At 43.4% G+C, this 25,907-nt stretch overlaps 1 protein-coding gene across 2 annotated transcripts in view; it reads right to left on the bottom strand.

Annotated features, from left to right (window-relative positions):
- Window positions 1-22,043, bottom strand: part of LOC135256773 (tyrosine-protein kinase RYK-like) — a 55,968-nt gene extending 33,925 nt beyond the window's left edge. The window contains exon 1 of one of the 2 annotated variants that reach the window (XM_064338911.1): window positions 21,379-22,043. In XM_064338911.1, coding sequence (XP_064194981.1) covers window positions 21,379-21,592 — 214 coding nt within the window. In that variant the 5' untranslated portion in view covers window positions 21,593-22,043. The remainder of the gene's footprint in view (window positions 1-21,378) is intronic. The other variant, XM_064338910.1, reaches the window with a different exon arrangement.
- Window positions 22,044-25,907: the final 3,864 nt, after the last annotated feature.

Below are 25,907 nucleotides of genomic sequence, written 5' to 3'. Positions count from 1 at the left end.
GGTTATAATTTTCACTACAAAATCAGTCACGAGTTCAGACCGAAGAAACCAGGTGAGATGAGTTAACTGCAATCAGCTGCTTCAACTGACTAATTAAGCACAGAGGAACAAGATCCAGCAGACACTGTGAACAAGGCTACAAACCACAGCTGTGAAATGTCTTGGTCAAAATAGGTACGTAGAAACTATGTATTTCAGATGTGTCAAGAAAATCCATGAAAAACCACAGTGTTTTGCTCAGAAGAGACCATTCGTTTTATTGGTATTCATGGGGCAGAGGCTGGTGGCTCATGACAGCTCCATCCATGATGGTGGTCATGAAGCCTCGTTCCACCACCACTAGGAATGTTTACAGAGTTTGGACCAGCATGAACAGGCCAAGAAAACTATTATCCAGTAATGAAGTATCCAGTCAGACAGCTCTTTAACCCCAAGCATGCCAGAGAGGGCCTGTCTCTTTGCAAGCTGTGTACGGACATAAAATGTTATCCCCATGAATGTGCTCAGTACTGCCTGTGTGTGAACTTTCTCAGTACAGGAAAAAAGCTATTAGCCTTGTGAACTTGCTCAGAATTGGGAAAAGCCATTAGCCTTGTGAGCTTGCTCAATACTGGAAAAGGTGAACTTCACAAAATGCTGCAAATGAAAAAATAGCCCACTGGGGCCTTGGAGTGTGACCATTGTATCCGCTTTGTCATTTCTTCTCTGTAGCTTAATTCTTGATGCCTAAAAATGGGCATAAGCAGTTACATCACCCAGCAACATTCTGTAGATATCTGCATTGTGACAGAAGCACATCCTACTTGAGGAGAGGAGTGCCCTTTGCAAACATTAAAACACTCGCTGTTTCTACTCAACCATGTTGTCAGGGAAAAAGAATGGGTTTCTTGGACTGCTTCGTTGACAGAAACAAGAATCATTTGGGCTGGGCTCAGGAGCAATGGATAAGAGTAGTAAAGCCACTCTACAAGAGTCTGAACGTATGAGTCAATCTACTAGGTTGTTTCATCTCCATGTTGCTTTCTCCTCGTGTCTCAACTCTTAACACAAATCTGGCTCTCGCAGAGCTTGGCTCAATCTATGACAGGCAGCATGGCCTGAGCAGAAATCTATGACACTGACCAGCAGCGAGCAGTAAAGATGATGAAACATTTGCGCTATAAATCCAGGGTAGCAAACAGTGCTGTATCTAAGCTTAAGAGTATCTTTTCTATGGAACTGGGTACAAAAAAATACACAAGCCTTCACCTGAGGGCCCCTAGCATCGCATTTCTTTCAGAGTGGAAAGTAAGAGGGCCCAGATGACTCGCTGTCCAGGTAGAACAAAAGCCTCTCTGTGCCAGGGCACCTCTGATCCATTACCCTGCCTTCCTCCCCGTGTGCAACAGTCAGACAATACCAGCATGCTTTGCACCAGATCCGAATCTTTAAAGAAAGAAATGAAAGGGGTAGAATCATGTCACAATGAAAAACAACCATAGCAGCCATACGTACCCCTCATGGGATGTAGGCTGCTTAATCGTGGTTGGGAGGTCCTGAAGCATTGCACATTTCTGTTCACTATCAAGATCAGCTTTGCACACACTTCTTTTTTTTTGAACAAGTACAGACATGTACCCTTTGTGAGTCTGCTTTTTCTTTACATCGGGGAAAAAGGGGCATGTTCAAGATGTGCTATAAAACGGCTTAATCTCTGGGAAACCTTTTTCCCACCAGTAGAAAGGAGGCCCGATTAGACATTACGTCTGCGCGTTACGACGCTTCAAAGACACCTCTGACTTTTATTAATCTCGCGAGGGGCAGATCGCTGGAGCGAGGCCCGCGGGCCCGGGTCCAGGAGAGCGCTATCGCCTTCTGTCTGTTTTCCTTGGCGTCGGCCCTCTTCCCCTTTGTGAATGGCTGACAGGTTTTACGTCCACGTGAAGTAATGTGCCAAAATTAACCCCCGCCCACACACTGCAAAAGAGCACGTGTAACACTGTGGCTCAACTATGAGGCCGGTCACTGATTTCAGACATCTGAAATTTCCCCATAACACCTCTTAATACTGACATTCGGTTCGCAGTTTTTCACCAGCTAATGATAAAACCAGTGGTCCTCCTTCTATAGGGGGCGCTGTGCCCACAAAAACCCTGACAGAGTACAACCGCCGGGCTATAAAAAGACTGGCTTTTGTTAGAGACTCTGCAACTAATGGAAGTTTGATGGTATATAAGTTTGATGATATGATGCATGATATACAACTCCAATTAGCAATCAACCCTTCTGAGCAACTAATGCCATTAGGGAAAGTTTTACAGATGTGTTCACGGTTCCCATTCTGTATACTGGCCTTCGGCAATTGCTTATGCTCAGAGAATAGACAATGACCAATAGAATAATGGCATCAGAAGTAAAGATTCATTGTATTTAGTCATCAAGGAATGGCAGCTGTAAACAATTGCAAACTTTTTCTTGCTCTTGTCATATGAAAGCACTTTCCATACTGCATGAGGATCTCCAGCAATGACCCAACAGTCCCAGAATTCCCTGATAAAAACCATGGAGAAGATCCCTCCCACAGCCAGGAAACTGCCCTCACCAAATTTTTTGTAGAGAAACACTGCACCCTCCATCTTGTGAGCGCACACAAAAAGAAATCCTTCAACAATTTCAGTGAACTGGCAGATACGGCACAGCCAAGTTCCTCTGGCTTGGAAACACTTCATCGCATTTCTGGGGCTAAATGAGCAATAATCAAGGACGGGTAACTCAACCTTGGCAGAATGAGTGTTTTCAGAAGCCTTCAGCTTACAGGAAGACAGGAGATGTTAGCCTTTCTTCCCAAGATACCCCCTTTTCACCCATTTGTATTCACTACTTGTATTGTGGCCTTGTGTCGCCACTGCCAACCACACCCTTGCGAGAACCACTGTGACTGACGTGAGCGCACGCCTCAGACTCTCCAGGAGGGAAGACATACGGACAGAAAATAAAGATGTCCCGCTACGGACACAGCTCCCACAATGCACTGCATAGACATACAGGATTCTATTCCACCTCATGTCCCAACAATAGTTAGCTCCACATTTAGCTCCTCCCCTCACACCACATCACTTCCTTGTCCCGGCTTTGCCTTTTCCTGTCTTGCATTTGCATATTGGGGCATATTGCCTTCACTGTATACCATCTTTTGCTCATAATAGTGCCCACCCTGTTACAAGTACACACTGGAATCTATACTGTGGTTGTACTAGATTTACATAAGAGTCAAATCAATGTTTTGACCCGGGGTTGTATATCTAATTTAAAACCACTACATGAAAAGCATACCGGAAAGCCACATTTAAACTTAAAATGTTAGCAGATGCAAAGGTTCTGTAATTCAAAGAGCCTGTCAGATAAACATGTAGGCCTACTTTCAAAAGGTTCCGCATTTGGTTGCAGAATGAGGAATTCTGAGGAGTGAAGAAAAAAAAGTAAAAGAATGAGAGAATCTGGTAAAAACAAAAGAAACCATTAAGGATAGGAGGACTGGCTTGCACAAAAGTTGTACCAGCCCAGTCAGGGCAGGATAAAGATCAGTGGAGATGGGGGCTCCCCCTATTAATGAGACTGAGATTTCAATAAGGCTGAGAGTGCCTCAGGGACCTACCCATTGACTGTAAAAATGCAGCCATACATGGTACCTTCAAAGAGCTCTTCCCTCTACTTTCCTAATAACCTCTTTCAAAGTTGGCAATGGCTGGTCATTTTAGCTTACACCTGTAATTTTCTAAACTCACCTCTAAAACACTTTTCCAGATATTATGAGTTCAAGTGAATGATCTGGCTAGCAACATTTTAATAACTGATCATGAATAATGCATTTCAAATGCCCTATTCGCACGGGACTAATTCGACCCCAGGATGTACTGTAATGTAATTTACTCATTATGTGGATGTGCAGCAGAGCATTCATACTAGTTAGAACCCCTGCTTTTTCAGTCACTGAGATCTTTCACCAAACGTTCGTCAGCAGCCTGTATCTCGAAAACGCAACCAGGATGGGGGCATCAAAGGCATCTGCGTCATTCACTTTGATAGAATATTTGGTTCTGATAAAATATTTGGTTTTGCGCACAGATTCGGAAAACGGTTAGCCAAAGCTTTCCCGTGCTATCATACAGGCAGCAACAATGGGATTTTTCCTGCTTCATCAGGAATTCCTACTTTTTGGATACAGCATTCCCATCAATTTCTAATGGAGATTCATATGCAGTATATAGCGAGCTGTCTCACCATATGCTACTGCATGTGCAATCCATCTCATGTATTTTCAAGGTTTTCCTCTTCTAAGCCCTTTCTTTCTTTTTCTTCTGTAAATAGGTCTCCATGCTGGGGTGGCTGAGTGTATGGAATTTAAAAAACAAGCAAATCTTTCCAACAGAGTCTCAACAGGAGTATCCATGTTCCCCGTAAGGAGAAATTAGCGCCAAAACTCATGTGAACAAATTGCATTCACAGAGATGTCTGTTCATAGGAGCTCAGTATAATTTAAGGACCTCTGAGTTTGACAGAAAAACAGTAGGTAATTTGGACTGGAATTTTTACTCTCCTAATCTGTAGAAATTAGACATGGACAATTCTTACGGGAAAAAATCACAGGAGCAAAAGTTAATAATTACAATTACATGACCTCCTAGGGTAAAACTAGTCCAGAGTCAGGTATAAATACATGAATTCATATTAATGCACAATTCATCATGGACTGCATATATTGGGTGCAAAACACAAGAGTAGATCCCCAGTTTTTGTACAACCAGTTCTCAAATCTGCATTAATCATTTAATTTAGTAATAGAGCCACAGCATTCAGGTCATCTATCCATTTTCACATCCTTTTCATTTTGCATCATATCATTGTTTGTCAAAGGGGACACAGTGTGGGAATAGGCTACACTGTAGAGAAAAGAGACAAGCGGCACTACCGGTTTTCCACTGTGACAAACCTCTCCAGAACAAACACCATTTTCACACTGTAGCCTATTTCTATTTCGTCTGCAGCGAATCCTCTGCAGACGAGCCACTGGAGCAGGCCCGTCGTTACGGAAAGCGCAGGCCGCGTTGTGCAAACACGTTTAGAGCGCGGTGAAAGACCCCCCGACCCGGTTTCCTTCCTCTCGCTTGGCTTCCCCTGGCGGTTCAGACCCACCGGTCCAGCGGGAGTGGAAGACGCCGTGACCCTCGCGGTCCCGTTTTCACTTTTCCCGACCCGGTGCGAAAGGGCTTCCGGGTCGCCGGTTCGGCCTCGGCGTCGGCCAGGAAACCAGGGCCTCCCGCCGGGCCGCGACTCCGATTACTTCCTGTGGCTCGGAGCGGACGCGCGGCCGACCGCCCCTCGCCGGTCCCAGGGGCTTTGGGACAGGAACAGCTGAAGACTCCGAAAGAGAAGGGGCACGTGTGGGCGGATATGATACCCCCGTTACTCTGCAGGATGTACAAGAACAGGAACTGGCAAAATGACCGTACTGACAAACACACACTCATCCAAATGTAGTGTATGTACACATGGGTCTGTGCGTCCGTCTCATTTCATTTGCATCATTTCAGTCGAATGCAAAGCTGAATAACTGTGTCATCTTCAGTCTCAGTCGAATGTGTCTTTGTGTATTGCAGGACCATATACTCACAAAAAACCCAAGATGAAAAACCCAAGTACTGAACTAGTCAGTCAGCTACAAGTACACAGTCTTTCACATTCATTACCACAGCTGCCTCTGCCGGCTGGTCAGCTCCAGCTTCAGAACAAACTTCAATGAACTAAAATCCAATTAATTTGGGCTAACGCATGATTTAACAACAGCAGTTATAAAGGGAGCACTAAACACTGTAATTAGGTCACTTGACTTTATTTTTGAAGAAAACACCTCTTTTGTCTCCATGTTTACGATGTATTCATGTGGGTTATGATTTCCGGAACAGTCTGTGGAGAAGGCTAATGGCCTTGAACGTTCTGCTAGCAAGGGCCCGGAGTCTTGCCTTTGACTCCAACTTCTCCTCCTGGCAGACAAGGATTTCAGTCATTTCAGGAGGCATTTTCCCAAATCTTCGGTGGGCACCCCACAGCGGTCGCATTAGAGTGGCTCTCAGAGCAAGCGGGTATAGGGCCCGCCCCACGTCCGGGGGCTGCTGGGAAGGGAGGCGATGGGGAGGCTGAGAGTCACAAGGAGGCACGAGGCTGCATTACCTCTGCAGGTTACCATTTAGAACGCTTCACTACCACGCACACCCAAATGGGATGCAATTAGAACACTCCACTAACTCAGGCTCCCAAATCTGAACCAATAAGAACGCAGCACTACTTCATCTCCCAGAATCAGGTCCGATAGGAAATTCCCACCACAGACCAAACCGCTCCTTTTCAGTCCTTTCCACCAGCACATAAAACAATAACAAGTAAAGAAGTGGAAGTGGAACAAAACGTCTCCCAAATAAGAAAAGACCAAGCTATCTTTAAAAACAGCATATCATTTGAGGTATTCAGGTGTTTTCAAATAGGAACACGGGCACTTATTTCAGCAATAAGCCCCTTGATCGAATTCAGACTGTCCCAGTGCAGACTGCATCCAGAGGCATAGCATAATTGACTTCACCCAGTGTCACGCAGAAAGAGAGGGTTTAAATCATTTTGTGTAGGCCTCAGTGTGCAACAGCGACTCCTCTGGTCAATAAGGGGTCAGCTAGTGCAGTCTGTGTTACTCATATAGTCCTCTGGTGCAGTGAGAGCAGAACTCAACCAGCAGATTGAAAAGAAGTGACAGCAGCACATGCTCCCGAGAATGCTGGGTGATGAAGTGTTTCTGCAGCCTCCTGAACTGACAGATGCTGCAGCAATGTAAAGTGCTTATAAGAGGGACAGAGTATTTCAAATCGCATAATTAAGCAAAATGGGTTAAAAAAAACATATGTAAAAATTCCCAAAAGATTTAACATAACCTTTCTCTCCAAGAACCTTCTCAAAAGCTTACTCCTTACATTTTGCAGTCAATGTCAAAATCGTGCATGTTTTTTTAACCAGTACAGTTACTTGCTTGCAACGGCCCATCATTAAAAGCGTTACATTAGGTGAACGTTAAAAGCATCAGAGATCGTCAGGAGCATCGGCCTGAGGTCTGAGCCTACTCCTCTGTTAGGAGTGCATTAGGAGGAGTGCATTACCCAAGGGAAGATCCATTAGCCAAGCAGAGCTGAGAGGAAATGCGCTGCAGCCCTTTCTTCCTATCACACAGGGTCTGTAAAATAGGGCTCAGCCAGGAGGGCTGTTTCAGTCGTTCTTTGTGAAGAGAGAGCCCACCGGTTAACATGGGGCTCAAACAGGCCGCTTCCCGAGAAAGGAACTGCAATGAGCCCCGTTCTCCTCCAGGACGTGCCAAACAAAGCCATATGCACATGGACATACACTCCCCTAAAGTGGGACTGACAGAGGTAGTGATGGAGGGAACTTCAGCGGAGAACAAAATGGCTCTCCACCATTTTTTTTTTTAAGGAACCTTATGCTGTGCATGAATAAAGTAAGAAATGTGTCTTCTCGTGTCCTTGCAAGCAGGGTCCTTCATTGCAACCAGACGTCCGAAAAAAACGGCCTCGAAATAAGAGGGCTACTTTCGTCCGCAATCACTGCTGAGCGCGCTCTGGATTCGCTAATGAACAGGAGTTTCCTGGGCATCTACTTTTCCCGCTGCGTTTGAGGTATCGCTTACTCCATCTGAAGCCTCGGCCTTTGAAGAGGGGGGCGCAGGTTGCTGCAGCGTTCTTCGCCAGCCTCGGGTTAATGGATGCAGTCTGGCTTTCGCAGGAAGGCAGCCCCTCCATTAATTACAACCACGCGTGCTTGCTGCTCCTTCTGCCAGCTCCCTCATGGACGGACTCTTCTGAAAGTGCCTTTAAGGGGAGGGAAACTCGCCCATCCCCCGACCCCTCAGGCTTTGCTGCGGTGAACCGTGGGGGAGGGGGGGCTGGATGGAAAGTGGACAAGCCCACGGGATGCTTTCTCCCCTCGCTCTCTCTTTCTCTCGTTTGCTGAATGCAAGAACGGCCCTTGTCCGGCGGGCACGGAGTGCTACTGCCTATGGTCACCATGGCAACATACAAATTGTGATATGGTATCCTGGAATGCTGTTCCGAAACATCTGAGGCACAAGGCCAACTCCTTGTTGCCCTGGCTTGGTTCTGTTTAGCTTGTGTTAGTCATTGCTGCAAACCACTTAAGAATACACACTGCTAAAGAGAAGTAATTTCCAAACCACGAAGGTTAATCATCACAAAATAGCATAATCATTTAGGTTGTTTGATCTTTGTGCTGAATAAATTCAGGGTATTTCCTGCATAGAGAATTCTGAAGGGGGCGCCTCAATCGATTTTTGTGCCCCCTCCACAAAATTCTAACCGGTGTTGACGATGACAAACACTATAAATAGCACTGCACACAGTGTATTTCTATCATTTGTGACTGCAATGGCGGTATTACTCCGATGTGGCGCTGTATTGTAATCAGCACAATGCACCAGGAAATACACTACTGAAGTACGCAAAGCTACAGCAGCCACAGTATATGCAAGGAGTCCACGATCAGAGGTTGCTGCGTTCAAACAGGTAAGTCTTGTTTTCTTTTGCACGCAAGCGTGTCTACCAATATTTTCAAAATGACATCTAATCAGTTTAATGTTTTCAACCAGTGGTCACGCTAGGCAATGGAATGCTGCGTCTGGGAATGCGGGACATTTCAAAATCTGTGTTTTAGCCTACATCAATTCAGTTGTTTTATGATAAAAAATAACTTTTTGCCATAATATGCAAACTCGCAATAAAACAATAAATGCATGTGCCGTTCATAATTTTATAATGACACTTATGACAGGTGAAATAGTGGAATTAGCAGGATAAAATAAGATACAAATAATGTTTTGGTGTTCTGATCAAAACAAATTTTGGCACTCAGGCTCAGATTTTTTTTATTTTTTGAAAACCTAGGTTTCTGTTTTAATTTAATCATGTGGAGCAGGCTATCTAGATTGTGACACCTTGTTTTTGACTTTCTCTTTGAGTCTCGTAATGCTACCAACAAGGCATGTAAATATTATGATCAATAAACAGTTAGACACCGAAAGATGATTGGCTTATAGAAACAAAAATTATTATTTTGTTGTGGTCACACTATTCATTACTTTGTTGTGGGCCACTGCCATTGTAATCTTTAAGAAAGACCTCAGAATATCAGCGTTTAGACAATGCAATGTATTTTTTCCCCGCATTTTGGCTCTTTTTCAACATAAAAACGCAGTCCCTTGCATTAATGGATCACTTTCAACTTTGCTGATATGGCCCTAAGAGGAAAAAAAAGAGCAGAGAAATCTTTTATTCTTTCGCCAAAATTCCAGGTGGTTCTCAAATCGTGTGTGAATCTAACAACTGAACCAATTTCACTGACCACGTTACAGAATCATGGAGTGAGACCAGAAATGTTTGTATAATTCTACTGTAAATCCATCGAGATCCATGTATCTGCTGTGTATGTGCATTAGTGCTTGATGGAATTCACCGAGAGTGAGTGCAAGATGACTATGACTCACTTCTTGTCCCTGCAGCCGCAGCCACAGCCACTCAAATTAGTATTGATGTATTGCTGAGCCAGGGAATGTATCAAGTGCGGCATGCAATAAAACATATAGACAACCACAACATGAATATATATAAATATATATATATGTGTGTGTGTATGTGTGCCACATACTGCAGGGTCAGAGCCAGTGGTGAATAAGTGAAGTACAGCTACCTTCTATATAGATGCAAGGATCCCAAGCTTGTTCCAGAACTGCCATTTTTGTTTTGGTTTGGGTTGCGTGATGTCTGAGAGGAAGGAGACCAGTGATGGTGGTGACAGCGGATGTTAACAGAGTGGGGTGTGGGGCAGAGGAGTGAAAGCTGGTATAGAAGGTGTTTCTCAGGCACACATTTTCTATTTTTCCACTACATACGTGACAGATTTAGCCCATTTAAGAACAACCCTTGGACCCTCAGCCCGCATTCAAGGTGGGAAACGCTTCCACGAAATGGAACGTGCTCGTTCAAACTGAGTTTATGCATAAATACCTGCATGCCAACCAAAGCTTGGAGCTCCGTGAAGTCTAAACAAGTGACGCCACCAGAGATGATAAATGTCTTGAGCCCCTTGCTGTAAACAGGAGACAAGGGGGTTGCAGAAATCCTGTTTGCCTTTAGGAAACATCCCCGAGATATCGTTTCTGTCTGGACGGAGCCGGCTGAGAGGAGAAGTGATTTGTCAGGCCAGCGAAGGCTCTCCAAGACAAACAGAGGCCCTCCGGGTAGGCCCCAAGGGAGTTCGGGGGTGGGGGACCAGACTAACACTGGGCCGGGCATTCTTTCTTCATTTCATTTCCAGCCTAGCTTTTTTCTGCTGCTTCTATTCCACTGTGTATGTACAGTAGAGGTAGCTACGCATCCAGGACCATACTACACAGAGAGAACAACACCCAGTGATGCCCAGGCTGATCGAGAGCAAAGTCAAAAGCACAGGACAGAAGACAAGCTAGAGCACATGATAGAACACAAGCACAAGATTCCAGATTAAAGAGCACAAGTCAGCAGTGAGTCATCCCCCAGATCCCCTAGTTTATTCCCTACACAGGGATGCCACCGCCATCACTGGCATTCCCAAACCGCTGCTGTGCCCAAAGAAGGGGCGCCTGTCTTCACACAGCTGGTGCAGGCACGGGAGCAGGAGGAACAAGCGAGCACGCGAGGCCCAGCCAAAACCGCCATCTCTTTATGAGCATGCAGTCAGCCTTCCAAGCTGAGCGCAAAGACACTGGCTGGCAGTCAACTCCAATCTACCGGGGGCGGAGCCGGAGGCATTGGCAGTGTTATAGGAAGCGTCTCAGTGGGGGGACGGCGGGTAGGGGCACCATGACAGGACTCAACGAACTACTGAAAGCGGGAGGAATAATGCCACCATCCCCACCCTTCACCTCCAGCTCCATCGGTGTTTACCATACAATGACTTTATTTGAACAGCCTGCCCAAATAAATTTGCCCCCGTCCAAAAAGATTTTTTGGCATTATTTCGATAAGCAACACACTATACTTTTGTATTCATAATGTTTTTCTTTCAAATGTCAAAGTGACCAACAGCCCACTGTCATTTCGCAGCACAAGCTGCCCCTCTTCCCTCCCTCACGCAGCTGGTGCATGTAGAACTTGGCAGCTAGACGTCAGTAGGTAAACACAAAAATAATTTGAAGATTCTAACTTAGGCTATGTTTAGAATTTGTATGTGATCATATTATCCACCAAATCATTCGGACAGCATAAATGTTTGTCTGTAACTCAGACCATTACTGCAAAATTTGTTTTCGTCTATGGCTTGCCTTTTCATTCCGTTTACTCTGTAGCCGGTACAACTTCACGTGAAAAGTGCAGTACAGATTAAATTTTTATCTGGAGACACGACTAAAGTAAAACAAATAAATAAAAAAGTGCCCTAACACAAAATGTGTACAACTTAATAAACAGTACAAACAATCCTCAGAACACACACACAAAAACAGTCGACCGCCACATTCTCAACCTTTGGAAAACACTGCTCCATCACACACCATGACCAAAACAGCTTGTCCAGGCCCAGCAAAAGACATTGGTAAGGAGGACCAGGGAGAGATTACAAAGTCACAGGCCCCTCCAGAGGTTTCATCTCACCGCCTCTGTGTGGGATTCCCCTTTAAACAAATAGCTTGTCTTTCAGCAGCTAATTGCCTTACCCAGCCGTACAGCCATCTGACACTATTTCATCTGCATCCTCAGCTTCATGTCTGACTGTCAGCACTATCACAAACAGGATGACAGTTAGAGGTTTTCTTTTCCCCCAGTAAAACATCGTGTTCCCTTGTCTTCTGTTTTGCTAAGGCAGTTTCCTGGCTGGATGTTGGAAGCCTCCAGCTTCCCAGCAAGTCAAACCAACAAATACAAATCCTGCAGTGTGGAGGGAGCATTCCAGGGACTAGGAGAGAAAATCAGCCTCATACACATACAACTGCGTTTATGACACAGGAACTCGGGCCAAATCTTTACTGACTGACTGTGTGGTGAGATCAGATTGAACCTTAAGCTTTACTTCTGTCTTGGGAGGGGGATGACAAGACTGCATTCATGTCCTACCCATGTTCAAATCCATGTTCTAGCTTGTGTTCTAACCAATGTTCTAGTCTGCATATTAGCTACTTTTCAAACATGTGCTACAACCAGTTTAACCTACCACGGTTTCCTGTAACACTGTGCATCACACATGTATTTCGTGACAGAGTCTGGTGGGCCTCGCTGTAAAATCCCCCTCATGCGTGAGTCAGAGCCAGAGCCACGTTACCTGATCTCCAGAAGCTCGCGTATAACCGTCAGCTCTGACGGTAACGAGGAGCCCAGAGGGGGCCAGAGGGGAGGGAACCCCTGCCCGACCCCTGCATTTTCCACACTGCATCACTCTTTACAAAGTCCACAAGGCTGGACACGGTCTCTGAGGGGGTACGGCATGAAAACTGGCAACTTGCTTCCAAGAGCTCAGTGACTCGGTCCTGGTTAAGCTGCAAGTGCACAGAGGGCACCTTGCAGTCACTGAGAGTAGCATCACTCTGTTATTCCCTCACCAGTTAGAGGCCCACTACCCAGTCCAGTCAGTCCACTGTATGCATATTCCACTAAAACTTAACAGGGCAATATTTAATGCAAAACAGATGTGCAATGATTTAAATTTTTCCTTTAAATCGTATTCAGTTACCAAATGAGCATGCATGGGGAAAAAATCTGCTTTCTTCTTCTTCTCGCACACAGACAGTAAGCCGGAGAGGCTTTTCGTTTCTGTCGGCTTCATCGCAGCCAAAAAACAGCCTCCATTGTTTGTTTGCTTTGTACCAAACTGACTTCAAACCCGGTAATCAGAACCAGCCGACAGACAAGTAGACGCACAAACCTCACGTTCCACTTTCTGTAAGGAACGGTTGTGCTCTGTTTAAGAAAAGACAGAGGGGGGGGTGACCAAAATCAGATACACCCTCAACACAAAAAATGGCTTTGACTTTCGAACAAAAAAAAGTGACTACCCCAGAAGGATTAGACCTTCGCTGCCGAAGGACTCGAGGCTTTCCAAAGCCCGCTGCAGATACCATGAAAGATTAAGATCTGGGAGAGGAATTATCGTCTCGGGAGACGCCAGAGGAAGCGGCTGAGAGAGGCCGAGGGGAGCCGGCGGAGCTGGGGCTTTCCTGCGAGCACGCCAGGTCGAGTGCGCCGGCTCCCCCCCCCAGAGGCATCAGCCCGCGGTGCGCGTCCATCGCTGGTGTAACGTTTAAGGACTCGTGCCAATTCCAGCCCGCTGAATCGGGGGGGAGGCCGCCGGGGCGATGTCGGTTCACTTCTCGCACGCCGCCGGTGAAACCCGCTCCCGTGGGGTCCAACGAACGGCCACAAGTCCAAATCGGTGCTTCCTAAACTCTGAGCTTAGAGGGAGAATAGCTTCTCTGTGGCCCATTATGTTTAAATATGGACTTACATTGAGATACACAAGATATTTCAAAACATCAGCACTGACTAGTGAAGTGTAGGTAACAAACGTAGTGCCTAATGTGACATCTGAGAATGTCAGCAGAAAGGGTATTTCATATCCACTGCATATTTGCCCTAATATACAAGTATGTATGTCCATAACACTGAATGGAGACAGAGCTCTGAAGTTCTAAACCCTGATTAATCCACCTACGAGCAAATCTTCCACAGGGCAGGTAGACACCTGAAATCTGCAGGATGCCAGACGGAGGAGTCCTCACAAAGCCGTCCAACTCAAGATTAACAGCTCTGCGTCTGTCTTCAGGGAAATTCAGCGTCGTCAGCAAATGAAAGGTGAAACAAAACCTGGCTCTCCTAGGGCCGTAACCCAACCTGAGCACCTGGGGCTGTACGTACGCTGCGTTTACCCCCAGAAACCACGCTCAGCAGGAACCCTCCCACGGCCTGTCACAGTACATAGTGGGAAGCAGTTTATTTTTCCTGCAGTTGAACGGCAGCCGTCCGCATTCCCTCGAGGTTCTGGCAGCATCCCGACAGCTGAGCTCCGTGTTTTGGCGTTTAATGACCTGGCGGAAGTCCCACTGGCTTGAGTCGGGCTCGAGAGGGAGGAAACGCGTTAAACTACTGGATCTGCTTTCCACCTGAAGCCTGGCTGTACGTGCCTAACTACGTTACGTCAGAATAAAGACAGACGAGTCAGAACACCTAGACATCTCCAAACCATATCCGCAGACAACCTGACTCGAGAACACAAGTCACTTGGTCTCATGGGGTTTAACAACCCAGAACACAATAGAACAGGAATTTGAACCTTCTCCAGGGACTCTGAAGTTACTGTGAGATAGTAATTGAGGGATTCAGTATTATCGGAAAGACAAATGCAGCAGCACCAAATGCTTTTAATTCATTTCTTGGTTACTCTCAAAAACTACCTGGACATTAGACAGATATTGCCGATAAAGTGGCTTTTGCACGAAACTGCAGTTTAGCACACGGTATCCTGGAGCCGAGGGAATTAAACTGCTACTTTTCACAATGTGCTGAAACCCAAATTAACATTACCGTGTCGCGGGAGGGCTTTAGGGTTTTGTGAAAAAGCAAACACCAGTCGCTGCCTGGCACGCAGAGATTCCAGGAGTGGTTTCAAGGGGTGAAAAGCAGTGTCAGAGCTGAAGTCTTGGCTGTAAGAATGTTCTTCTCCTTTCATCCAGGTTTTCAGGTAGGTTGCCAGGTAGTTCTTTTTTCACAGATTTAAAATTTACAGGAGGTACTGCTGGGACGAAAAACATGTCGCAAATATCCCTGACCATTAGCAAATGATTCAATGTAAAGTCTACTGAAATAGCAGAAGGGACATAACTGGATCACAGAAGAGGACAAAAATAAACTTCAGAGCACTCTAGTAAACCCACCGTTAAATTACAATAATTTGGCTATGAATCAGTTTGTCAATCTGTAATCAATCAACATTGATCTGAGGCAGACGCCAGCCATAAACCTCCAAAGTGAAACTTAGCCATTGCCTAAGGCCCGCTTTTGTAGTAAGGTACATAAAAAGGCAGTTTCATACTGGGTCAGACTTAATGGGGACCCTTTGACTGAATGGATTCTAAGGGAACGAGCTATAGGCTTTCACTGGGAAAATCCACTGCAATTTGTTACCCGTAAAGTAAACGGCACATGCCATAAATTCCACTCCAGCTTTTTCCCGTCGTGTGCAAACCTCACTTCCCGTGCCTTGTATACGTTATATAGGAGCATAATTTTTTTCATATGTAGCCAAGCGGCTTAGGAAATCAACATCCAGTGCACCTTCATGGCGGATGGTTAGCCACCCATAAATCCTTACCTGCTGGATGGAAAGACCAAATAAACAATGGGTTTTATATTTCCATAAAAATGTAGGCCATCTTCTAATATGATGCGAGAAATAGCCAGCTGAAAGAAAACAAAAAACTTTATTTTTTTACTATTTACTGACTCTAAAAGCTACGTGCAGGCTAGCATTTAAAACTTCCAGTTCATCTTTCAGAAAGTCATCATACGTGAAGCAGACGATTCTGTCAGAAAAAAGATATTGAAGCATTTGACTCCAAGAGCACAGAGGGTCCTCAAAGAGTTTCAGCCCCAGGTTTGCCACCAGAAATTTTTCATAAAAGCACGGTGGGCATCATCCTTCCACCACACAAGATCTGGCATCCAATATTTATCACACATAAAAAACAAAGACATTAAAATTATTTATCATTTTGGTTAATGATAGTAGTTTCATCATGTTGCACATTTTTATAATTGGTGTTTCTGGATACAATATTTTTAATATTATTGAAAGCATAACGGTATTTGGTCTTCAAGATACAAATTACACAGCAAGTAAGCTGAAAAGCTGAAATATAGCCACTTGAGGGCCAGCCTACTGCAACTGCAGAAAAATAAGGATCAAAATAGCCTACATTGCATTATTTTTATTAGGAACATGAATGCTGAACTGTGTGAAATATTCAACAACATTCAAAAACTGGAGAGTGAACAAAAAAAATCAGCAATTACTATACACAATATTCAAATTAAATTTAATTGAATAGTTTCATTCAAAACGGGCAATTCATCTTAATTTTATGCCATTTTATGCTGTCATCAGTGCACCCATGGTCAGGTTTTGAATATGGACCTTGCTAGTGCTACAATGCACAATGCACACCCAGGGATGAGAGGGTTTCAGCAGGCCAGAATGGTAGCGTTCTGTCATCCCCTCTCCTCAATGGGGGACTCACAGCACACACGTACACACACACACACACACACACACACAAACACACTCTCTCTATCGCTCTCTCTCACACACACACACACACAGCGCTTTCCTCCAACTCATGTCCACGCAAGCCTGACTTGCAAACTGCAGTGCGATAAGAAGCACATGCTTGTCCACACTCTGAATCGACAAATTGAGGAGAAAAAGGGGAGAAAGCGTTTATATAAGTAATACTAGAATCGCTGATTACCCTTTGCCATAAAAGGGATGAAGTTTGTCCTTTGTTTTGTAAAGTTACTGAAAAAAGTAAGAACTTTTATCTAAATATAGAACTGGTATTGCCACCAGTAAAACCCTCTTCTAGTGATATCCAACTATTCAAGTGAATCTCTGAAGCAATCTCCCCAGGGCTTTTATAGAGATCATCAGCCTCTATGGCCGTCCGTCTCCAGCACCCAGCATGACAGACAGCTTCCCCTCCCTTCTCTCTGAAAAATGCAAAACAGTCAGCTGTATTTACAGGTTTCCCTAATGACTTTCAAGCACACCTCTGTACAACCATGATCTGGCACCACGATGTCCACCATAGCAAACTCAGACCTCATAAATGTGCAATTTGATAGGTATACCAAAGCATATAAAAAGCCTTGGCTGCAAGACCTCACAACCCAGAAAGCACACTAATAAATTCAATACAGGGTAAACGTAGGCGCTCTGTCAATTTCTGTCTGTGGGAGCATGGAGGTAGCATGGAGGTAATTTCCCACTGGGAAGATTTCACGGCTATGCTGCTTACCGCTGCTCTGCTATAGAATCTGATTAGTGCCACAAGTATAAACAAAACATTGTATCAAGTATCAAAAACAACATTGTGCATACAGGCATAGAAAAAAAATGTACTTGCAATATTTTTTCTTTTTTTTTCCAAACTCAAAAGTCTAAAGTTCTACTCTTGAAATCAAAATTTTTCTTTGCAATATTTATTTCTTTGCTCTCAATCAGAAATGCTTGATAATTCGCTCGATAATTTTGACACAAAACTGTGTTAAACGTATGTTGTTTTCTTTGATAATTTTCGACACAAATCTGATTCCTCTGTATTCCTCGGACATCTTCTCAATGGTCAAACCACCTCGCGGCTACCTCCCACAGGCGGAGCGCAACAGAGCGCCTATTTCGGATAGCCTATACGTCGCTGTGCCTTCAGGGATGGTGGCAAATTCAGGAAATGGCATCATAGGAAATCAATGTCCAAGAGAATAGGACAGTCCTGGGTGGGGGGGAACTGAAACCAGAGTGTTGGCTCCAGACCCATGTGCGTGAACTCACTGAGAGCTGTTCACTGTACATTGGCGCACTGCTTTTGGGAACGCCAGCAAAAAACCTGAAACTTAAAGCGAAATCGACTGCTAGTCAGGGAAGCATTTGGTATAACTCAATGCACAAGACACCAGCACTGAATAGGGTTGTTTGCAGAATGAAAGGTTGTTTATTCTGACTGGCCTAGACACTACAGATATTTACTGAGTGTGGACCAACAGGGAAAAGGATATGGACTTAACACACTATTACCAGTCAATAAAAAGCCCTGGATGTACACACTGGAGACATCTTGAAGTGGACATTGAGATAAGAAGTTGTGCACACTTCCACCCTCAGCTAACACAGGCCAGCTACACTGCGACACACTCTCTAGCACTGTATGTCAACTCTGCTCAAGTAAACAAATAGATTTTTGTTATAATTAAACATGCAAAACTTGTATACAGAATACCTGAAAATGTGTACAGAATTGACCACATACATAACTGACCATTCAGGGTATGTCCCATGATTCACATCAAGTCAGAATAGTCTCACTCCCAATAGCTATAAAACATTACCACTTAAACCCTCCATTACAGAAGGTGCAGTGCAAACAACCTATAGCCTAAACACACTTTTCCCAATAATGACTAATTGTAGCCTGTTCTAAAACTAGGCTACATTTGAGACATGACCAAATGAATGACTCAAAACTTGGCTGAACATGATGTCCAACACTACTGACATTACAAAAGACTAAAGCCTAAATAAATTCCATTAGTTTTAAGGGGCACATTAATCTAGGGATCAGTCTGTGATGTGCCACAACCAATTCGATACAACAGGCCTATATCCAACTTAACTTACCTGAGTACAGCTCAAACCTAACCAACAAAATAAGTGACTTCACTGTAGACAAGATCTGGCATTATGTTTTTGGCCAAATACTAACCTTAGTTCTTCAAACCAGGCTGCTTGCTTACATCAGATCTACTGGCAAGATACTTTCCTCCCAGCTCAAAATGGTCCATCTCTTTCCTGCATATGCTTCCCATTACAGCATCAAATTACTTGAAGCCATGTTAAAATTAAAAAATGATGCATGCTGAAATTAGATTTTATTCTAACATTTCATTCTCAGACATTTTAAAAGACATCCCAATTTTACCCCAAATATGTCTGCCAGCTGTTATTAGATTCACTGAGTGTAATTTAATGTGCATAGAGATAGGTACATCCTGTTCCACTTATGGTGTAATTGTTCCCAAGTATACATAGTAATCGTATATAAAAACGAAGATGAAGATAAGCTAATAACTTTTGTGTCATTAACCATTTATCTGCATACACAAATTATATAGGCTATGTGAAAGATACATTGGACCAGCTGATCAATTGAGCTAATATGGATTTGCGCAAAATTGGCGGTTATGAACACCAATTATTTCATTTCTAGCACAAGCAGGCCCTCAAGCATTGAAATGAGTCTCCTTCATAATACATGACTGAATTTCCATCTCAGACATCTGAGATGAAAAGGTACAGTAAACTTTGCACAAAACCCCTCTTAAACGTAACTTAATCTGAATAAAACTGGAAATATTACAACATGCAGGAATCCATTAACTTTGACCATGTAATCAATAAAAGTTTCAATAACATATTTCTGACATTCAAGCATTTGCAAATGACCACGCTGCAAATTTCTTCCTTCAGCAACACCATCAGATGCTGGCACATTTAGCTGAATAGCTAATCCTATGCAATTCAGAAAACTTTGTTAAAAGTTGTCAAATCCTGAAATGAATAATGTAAGCCTAATACACACCCTGCTGCGATATAGCTTAAAAATAGGCTATTTAAAGCTTCATGAATTTGCACAGTTCAGCTATTGGTAACTTTACAGCTGTGACTAGTTAGCCACACATGCTTAATAGCACAGCTGAATAGCTGCATAGCTACCTTGCTAACGTCAGCCAGCCAGGCTCCTAAGCTAGGTATGCAACAAATTCTAGTTGTTTTTGTTTTATTATTAGTCAACATAATATAGCCATTTAACCAATGTTGTTACAATTCAAAATTATCCATGCCAAGTCGACTAATGTACACAGTTTTTCAGATCCCTTTGGATAAGAACATGTAGCCTACATGTATGTAAATTTAAGTGCAAATATCATTACTTAAATTTCTGCCATTGCTATTTTTATACTAAATACACTATTTTTAGTTGGCTACCTTCCCATGATTAGCAAATCATGGTTGCACAAAAGATCATGGTAATTTATGGGGCCATTACCATTCAGATAGCAGATTAGAACATTGCTACAAAATATACAACCAAACACAGACCTGAAAGAGATAATACTTTAAAGAACAATATTAGAAAAGTACAAATAATGTGACGATCATGTCAGGCAACACAGGGCTTATCCAGTTCACAGATTACTTAATCTTTTCAGGGTGTCCCCTCACTTTTAAACATTTCTAGTGCACTAATTGTGGATTAATCATGTCCATTTTCTAAGTTCAGAAAAATTAGTTGTGGAAAAAGCAACAGTCTTCCAATATGTTTTAACATGCATTGGCCAGTTTTCTTTTCATTTCCCACCTAGGTAATATTTAAAACCCAAATCTAGACAGCCACATCTCCAGTTTAGCTTCACAATCAAGTTCGATTCACTGCAGCAAAGTTAGGTTATTAATTATAATGCATCACTGTTGTTATTCAAGTTTGCATATCAAACACGCGTTTAATATTTTGTATGCATGCTCGAGTCTCAGGTGTAGTTCACACTTGGCAGTTTCCTATATGGGGAAACCAAATATCATATCAGCTGATTGGCATTCCCTCTCGCTCAAATATCTACATCAGCATGGGCCTTGAAAAGTACACAGGAACCCTACACACATACAAGCGTTCACAGAACAGACACCCAGTTAAAGATAACACATTCGTATCGCCTTCGTAATCGATACATTGGTACAGCAAACATGAAAGTGAAATAATTTGGCTAATAATTCGGCTAATATTAACCTCAATCTTAAATGTATTGTATGCTCTAGACTATGGCTTTGAATGATCAGTGTTCATTGACATATCCACACAGTAATAACCTCGAAAGTACCATTTCCTCATTACTCGTACGTTTCGAATGTATAAAGCTGAACACCAACACGCAGGGTGGGGAAAAGTGTACACACGATCGATGAAACAGGGCATGCCGTGTCCTTAAAAGTGCCAACGGTTGGCATTTGGTTCTAAAACCGCTAACACTCTATTTCAGAAAACTCATTGTTACAGGACAAATTCATCGCTCGTCGCCATAGAACACGAAAAAGGTATATCAGCCATTTGTAGATGATTTCGGACAGTACTCGTGTAGTTTCAAACCCTTTGAACTACCGTGAACCCAAATCGTATACGAAAACAAATCCCATAACTTCAAGTTATTGTCAAATGCAGAGCTGAAGAACTATAAGGACTTGGAACTACACACCGTCCACATCAATGGCACAAACTGTTGCAAATGCACCAAGGAGCCAGACAAGCACATTCTGATCTGAAACGTCGTGAACCTCCAAGCCCAACGTAATTCTCAAGTAAAGCCACGTTTCCTGAAGTTAAATCCGCACAGTGCCAGTTTTTTTTCTTGAAGTGGTGAACTACGTTGTGCCAAACTGTCCCGCAAATAAATCAAAACGACTTGGTGCCAATGTACCAATACTTACCTAAAAGCTTCTTCACTTCTGCTTCGTTCATGTAGACGCTGACACTAGGGCGATTGTTGTTTTCCATACCGGGTAAACTGAGTTTGGCAAAGGAGACAGCTGCTTCGAGTAAAAGGAAAAATAAGCCCCATCGCGTCCTCGGAACTGAGTGGAGCCAACATCGCGACACTGTCCCACAGCAAAGCCGAATCGGCCCCGCCAGCGACACAAACATTGCATATAAACACGCGTTTCCTTGCTTAAAATGTTATACCCAATGTGGGTGTTAGATTAGTTTCGCCAAACTTTCAATCCATCCCAAATATTAAGTTTGATCCAGAAAGCAGCATAGTCCCAAGCAGTTTACGACGCTGGCTCGCTAGCCCCCTCCCCTCTTGTCCCGGGTTTTCTCTTACCAACTGGTTTGCTAGCTAGCCAGCTAACTTTACCAGCTCCGCTGAATTTGCTGGGGGTATCCAGATTTTGGGTTATTGAAATTCAGACAACGACCTGTATCCGGTTAATTTTCTTTCCCATGAGTGAGTACTCTACCAATTAAGCTTAAATACGCATCATAGCAGATTTTATTGTTTGCAGCACGCCGCCTTCGCATTGCACCCTTGACTCTCCACTTTCACCCCCTGAATCTCATTTTCCAGAGGGGGAAAGCTCTTGTAACGAGCACGAGCACGCACAGCCGCGTCTTCACATTAAGCGCGCGCCCGTCTTGTCTTTAGACTCGAGTCCTAACTGCGAGCGAAATTCTGCCATCGGAAATTATGACGTGTGTGTCAGAACAGAATCTAAACAAAATGAGAAAGGGAGCTTGAGACAAATGATATCAATATGGGGACACCTCATTATCTACGATGAACCTTAGGGAAGACTTCGTTGTTGGGAAACCGTGGAGGAAACGGCATGGGGTTGTTGAATGGGGCAGGAATGTCATAACCTGCTGAAACAGACCCATTAACTAGAATGCTGCCCACCGGGCTTAATTCGTATATTATTGTGATAACTGGAAAATCAAATAACTTACTTTACGGTAGTTGTTACTAGACCCAACAGCCATAATTTCCGTTTTTCAGGTTGGAAACAGCCTGCTTACATTGAATATAAAATATTGAACAGTTCTGCCTGTTTAACACTGTATTATGCTATAGCACATGATCTTACATGTCCTTTCAATGAAAGCTGGACCACTCCTTGGAGGGATAGTTGATTCTGTACTCTGTACTGACTTATTTATTTTCATGTTAACTATGTTTCTCAGGCCCTGCCAAAAATGGCTTTTCATAACAAAAAGGCTACCCTTTAATCTCATGCCTTCTAGTTAACCACAAACTGGCTTACCCTTTGAAGAGGAGATGCAGTGAGCATGTGACGTCTATTCATTCCAGTGCTATGATTAGAGTGCTATTATTTGCAATGTGGAGATTTATGACAGCGCACGCTTAGAATAAATATACAGAACAAGACAATCAAATAGGATGCATGCACAAGAGAGGCAGTGAGAGTGATTCTTGGCACTTGCAGCATATGAGTTCTTGCTGAACTTTACACCTGTGGAAGAATGATTAAGAAACTACATTATCAGATAGCTAGTGAAAGCCAGAGGTTTGGGGTGCTCAAACGTGTCTAAGAAGAGACGAACAACATGAGCGTGCTTGCCTGCCTGGTGTGCTCTTCACATTGAAGAGGTGCTTTGTTGTCTTTTAGGAGGCTCAGATCAGACCCGACAGGCATGAGCTTGCCAGACCACAGGAAATCCCTGGCAAAGGGATCTGCAGGCTGTGCCCTCCCATGTGGACTCTGTCTTAGCTCTGGTGTAGAGGTGGACGCAGTGGCACAGTGCCCAGCAGACTGCTGGCACAGTAGGGCGAATGGGATCACAGCAGTCCCATGAGAAAACGCCTGCCCAGGTGAAACGGTATATTTTTACAAAGTTTCTCACATTACCGCAATGTTGGACTGATGCTATGAGAATGCAATGATCTCCTTGGGTGGTTTGAAGGATTGGGGAGAGAGCACAATGGTTGTGATGGGAAGCTGTAGGAAAGGGATGTTTATCCAAAGACACGGTTGATTACTGTTTGTTCAGGAGGCAGGAGCACCAGAGGTGGGGTGGGGTTGAGTGGAGGGTTAATGTGTAACCAGAATTGCTGTAAACGAAGTAAACGAATACTATAATACTATACTATAATACTATAATTAGTCAATAAAACGGAATCAGAGAAGAGGCAGTTTTCCAAAATGCCTGCATTAGAACTTTCTTTGGACATGTTAGAAAAGTGTTAAAAGTGTTGAAATACAAAAGAATAAGGTTTTGTTTTAGTAAAGACATTTCACAGGATTTTATTAGAACCTATGCCAACCGTTCCTCTAAAATAACCCCCCTCCCCTCACTCTGGCTCATTCTCACTGAGAGCAAGAATCGGTTTGAGCCCTGAAAGACAGTTACAGGGAAACCCATACCCTGTTCTGGCCAGAAAGTCAGTATTTCTCAGTCCAAAAAAATATAAATAAAATATATTCCCATGTGCATGAAAAATACAAAGGAATTTCAGATTTTTCTCATAAAAAGGGTATGGAAAATATATGGTCAATTGATTCCAAATATCTGGTAATTATATTGTATTATATATTGTATTTATAATATACATGTATTATTATTGTGATGCCTAAGTATGTTATGTAAATTAATTAATATACAGTTTATACAAATGTATTTTCTAAATAAATATCAGTATATATGTTTATATATTGAGAGTATAATAATGATTATTATTGGTATAGTTTGCTGCCAGCACTCCCAGAGTATTTCTGCAATGCAGTAGCATCCCAAGAGCCCAACTCTCTGCTGCAGCAAGACTTTCTTCTCAAGATTTCGTCTATTTTCAGCACCACACTAGTTCACTGATTGTTTGCTTCAGGCTCTGTGATTTGATTGCTGCCTTTAATTCAAGATGGCATTATCGCTTGCACTTTGTACAGAGTCAGTGTGAGCACATTTAAAAATTGCAGGTGACAACCCAGCAACACTCTTGCTTGTACAGCATCTTCACACCATGGTCTGCTTTGACGTCTCATTTGCTGCTTCGACAAAAATTTCCATTATGATCCGTAAACCAGCTTGCTTTTGGGTTTAAGTTACAGATAGGAATTAGTGGCAGTGGCAAAAGCTTTTCTACTGATAGAGTGGACATTATATGAGAGTGACAATAGCACCAGGAGTATAGAAGGTGAATGTGACACATAAATCTTATTCTCTACCCTTTTGCGATCCTTCCACCTGTGGCCCACCTGGTGTGACTGCAGTGCCATCTGCTGTCACCTCTGTAGCAGCCTGTTTCTCCCAAGCTGTGATTCATAGCATGGCCAGCAGAGAGCGACATAGATCAGCATCATTTGAGAGCTCAGATTTTGAAGGGTGGGAAACAACCACAAGTTCCTTTGAGATTGCTGCAGGATACAAGGTATGGGTACCCTGGGAGACTAGACAAGGCTGCCTTTGATATGTTATAACAGAAGATACTTCTGCATATTTATGGCTGGATGCGGAACAAAAGATGCTCCAGCTACACGCAGATGAGTGCAGAAATAAGACTGAAGGGCCTCAGCGTCTACTGTTGTCCATTGTGCTTCAGCATGTAAGAAATTCGTTTCAGTCATTATTTTCCTAAAATATCCACGAACTATTTTTTAAGGCCCTTATTGGCTAAAGTGTCTACACACCTTTTTTTCAAGGGCTTACTTAGCTGCCGGTTGAAAAAAAACTGCAAACACCTGCTCTCACTGTGGCCATCCAAGACTTCCTTAAATTGTATTCTGTCTAAGCATTTGAGATTTTTTGCGAAGTATGATATACCACCAGAGAAGTCTCCAGTTTGCTTCAATTTTTGCAGCTCAAGATCATGATGCATCAGAAGTACATGGTAATGGTAATGATCGTTCATTTATTAGTAAAGCGCATTCCCTGAGGTTAAGCCAATTTACCACACATCAGTGGTAAATTATGGGTAAGCTCATAGAACCATAGGATTGTGTTTCTGATAAGTGAGACTTACAAGACACCTGGAAGAATGAATTCCCCAAAGTCTCTGCACTGCATGCAAGGCATTGATATTTGACACACATCTCTTCCCTTTCTGTAATCCCCTTCAGAATCCACCCTTTGTGCTGAAAGCCTAGCATTTGCTAATGCACATGTTGGTAATGGGAGAATGTCAGAACTTGGCCTATTCAAGTAAAACAAATGCCCATTCTACCAGGTAAGCCTCTTGAGGAGGCAATACAGTATGTCAGAGTAGATTGTACGACAGTGAGCAGGGCTGGAAAGAGGGTTATATCGAGAAGGGAGAGGCAGGAATGGGATTTGATTATCATCACAAGACATTGCACTAGATCTACTTCATTGTGTGTTGTAAATGCACCTTCATTGCTATTCAACAGGAAAAATGGTAATGACAGTATAACAATATACACCCTATCACTGCACTGAGGTAGCTCAACCCATATCTTTCCTGTACTGTCTTAAACCTTTGAGCCCT

This window comes from Anguilla rostrata, chromosome 6, assembly GCF_018555375.3.
Source record: "Anguilla rostrata isolate EN2019 chromosome 6, ASM1855537v3, whole genome shotgun sequence".
NCBI lineage: Eukaryota > Metazoa > Chordata > Actinopteri > Anguilliformes > Anguillidae > Anguilla > Anguilla rostrata.
Note: the sequence above shows the minus strand (reverse complement) of the source record. Positions and strands in the feature narration are given on the sequence as shown.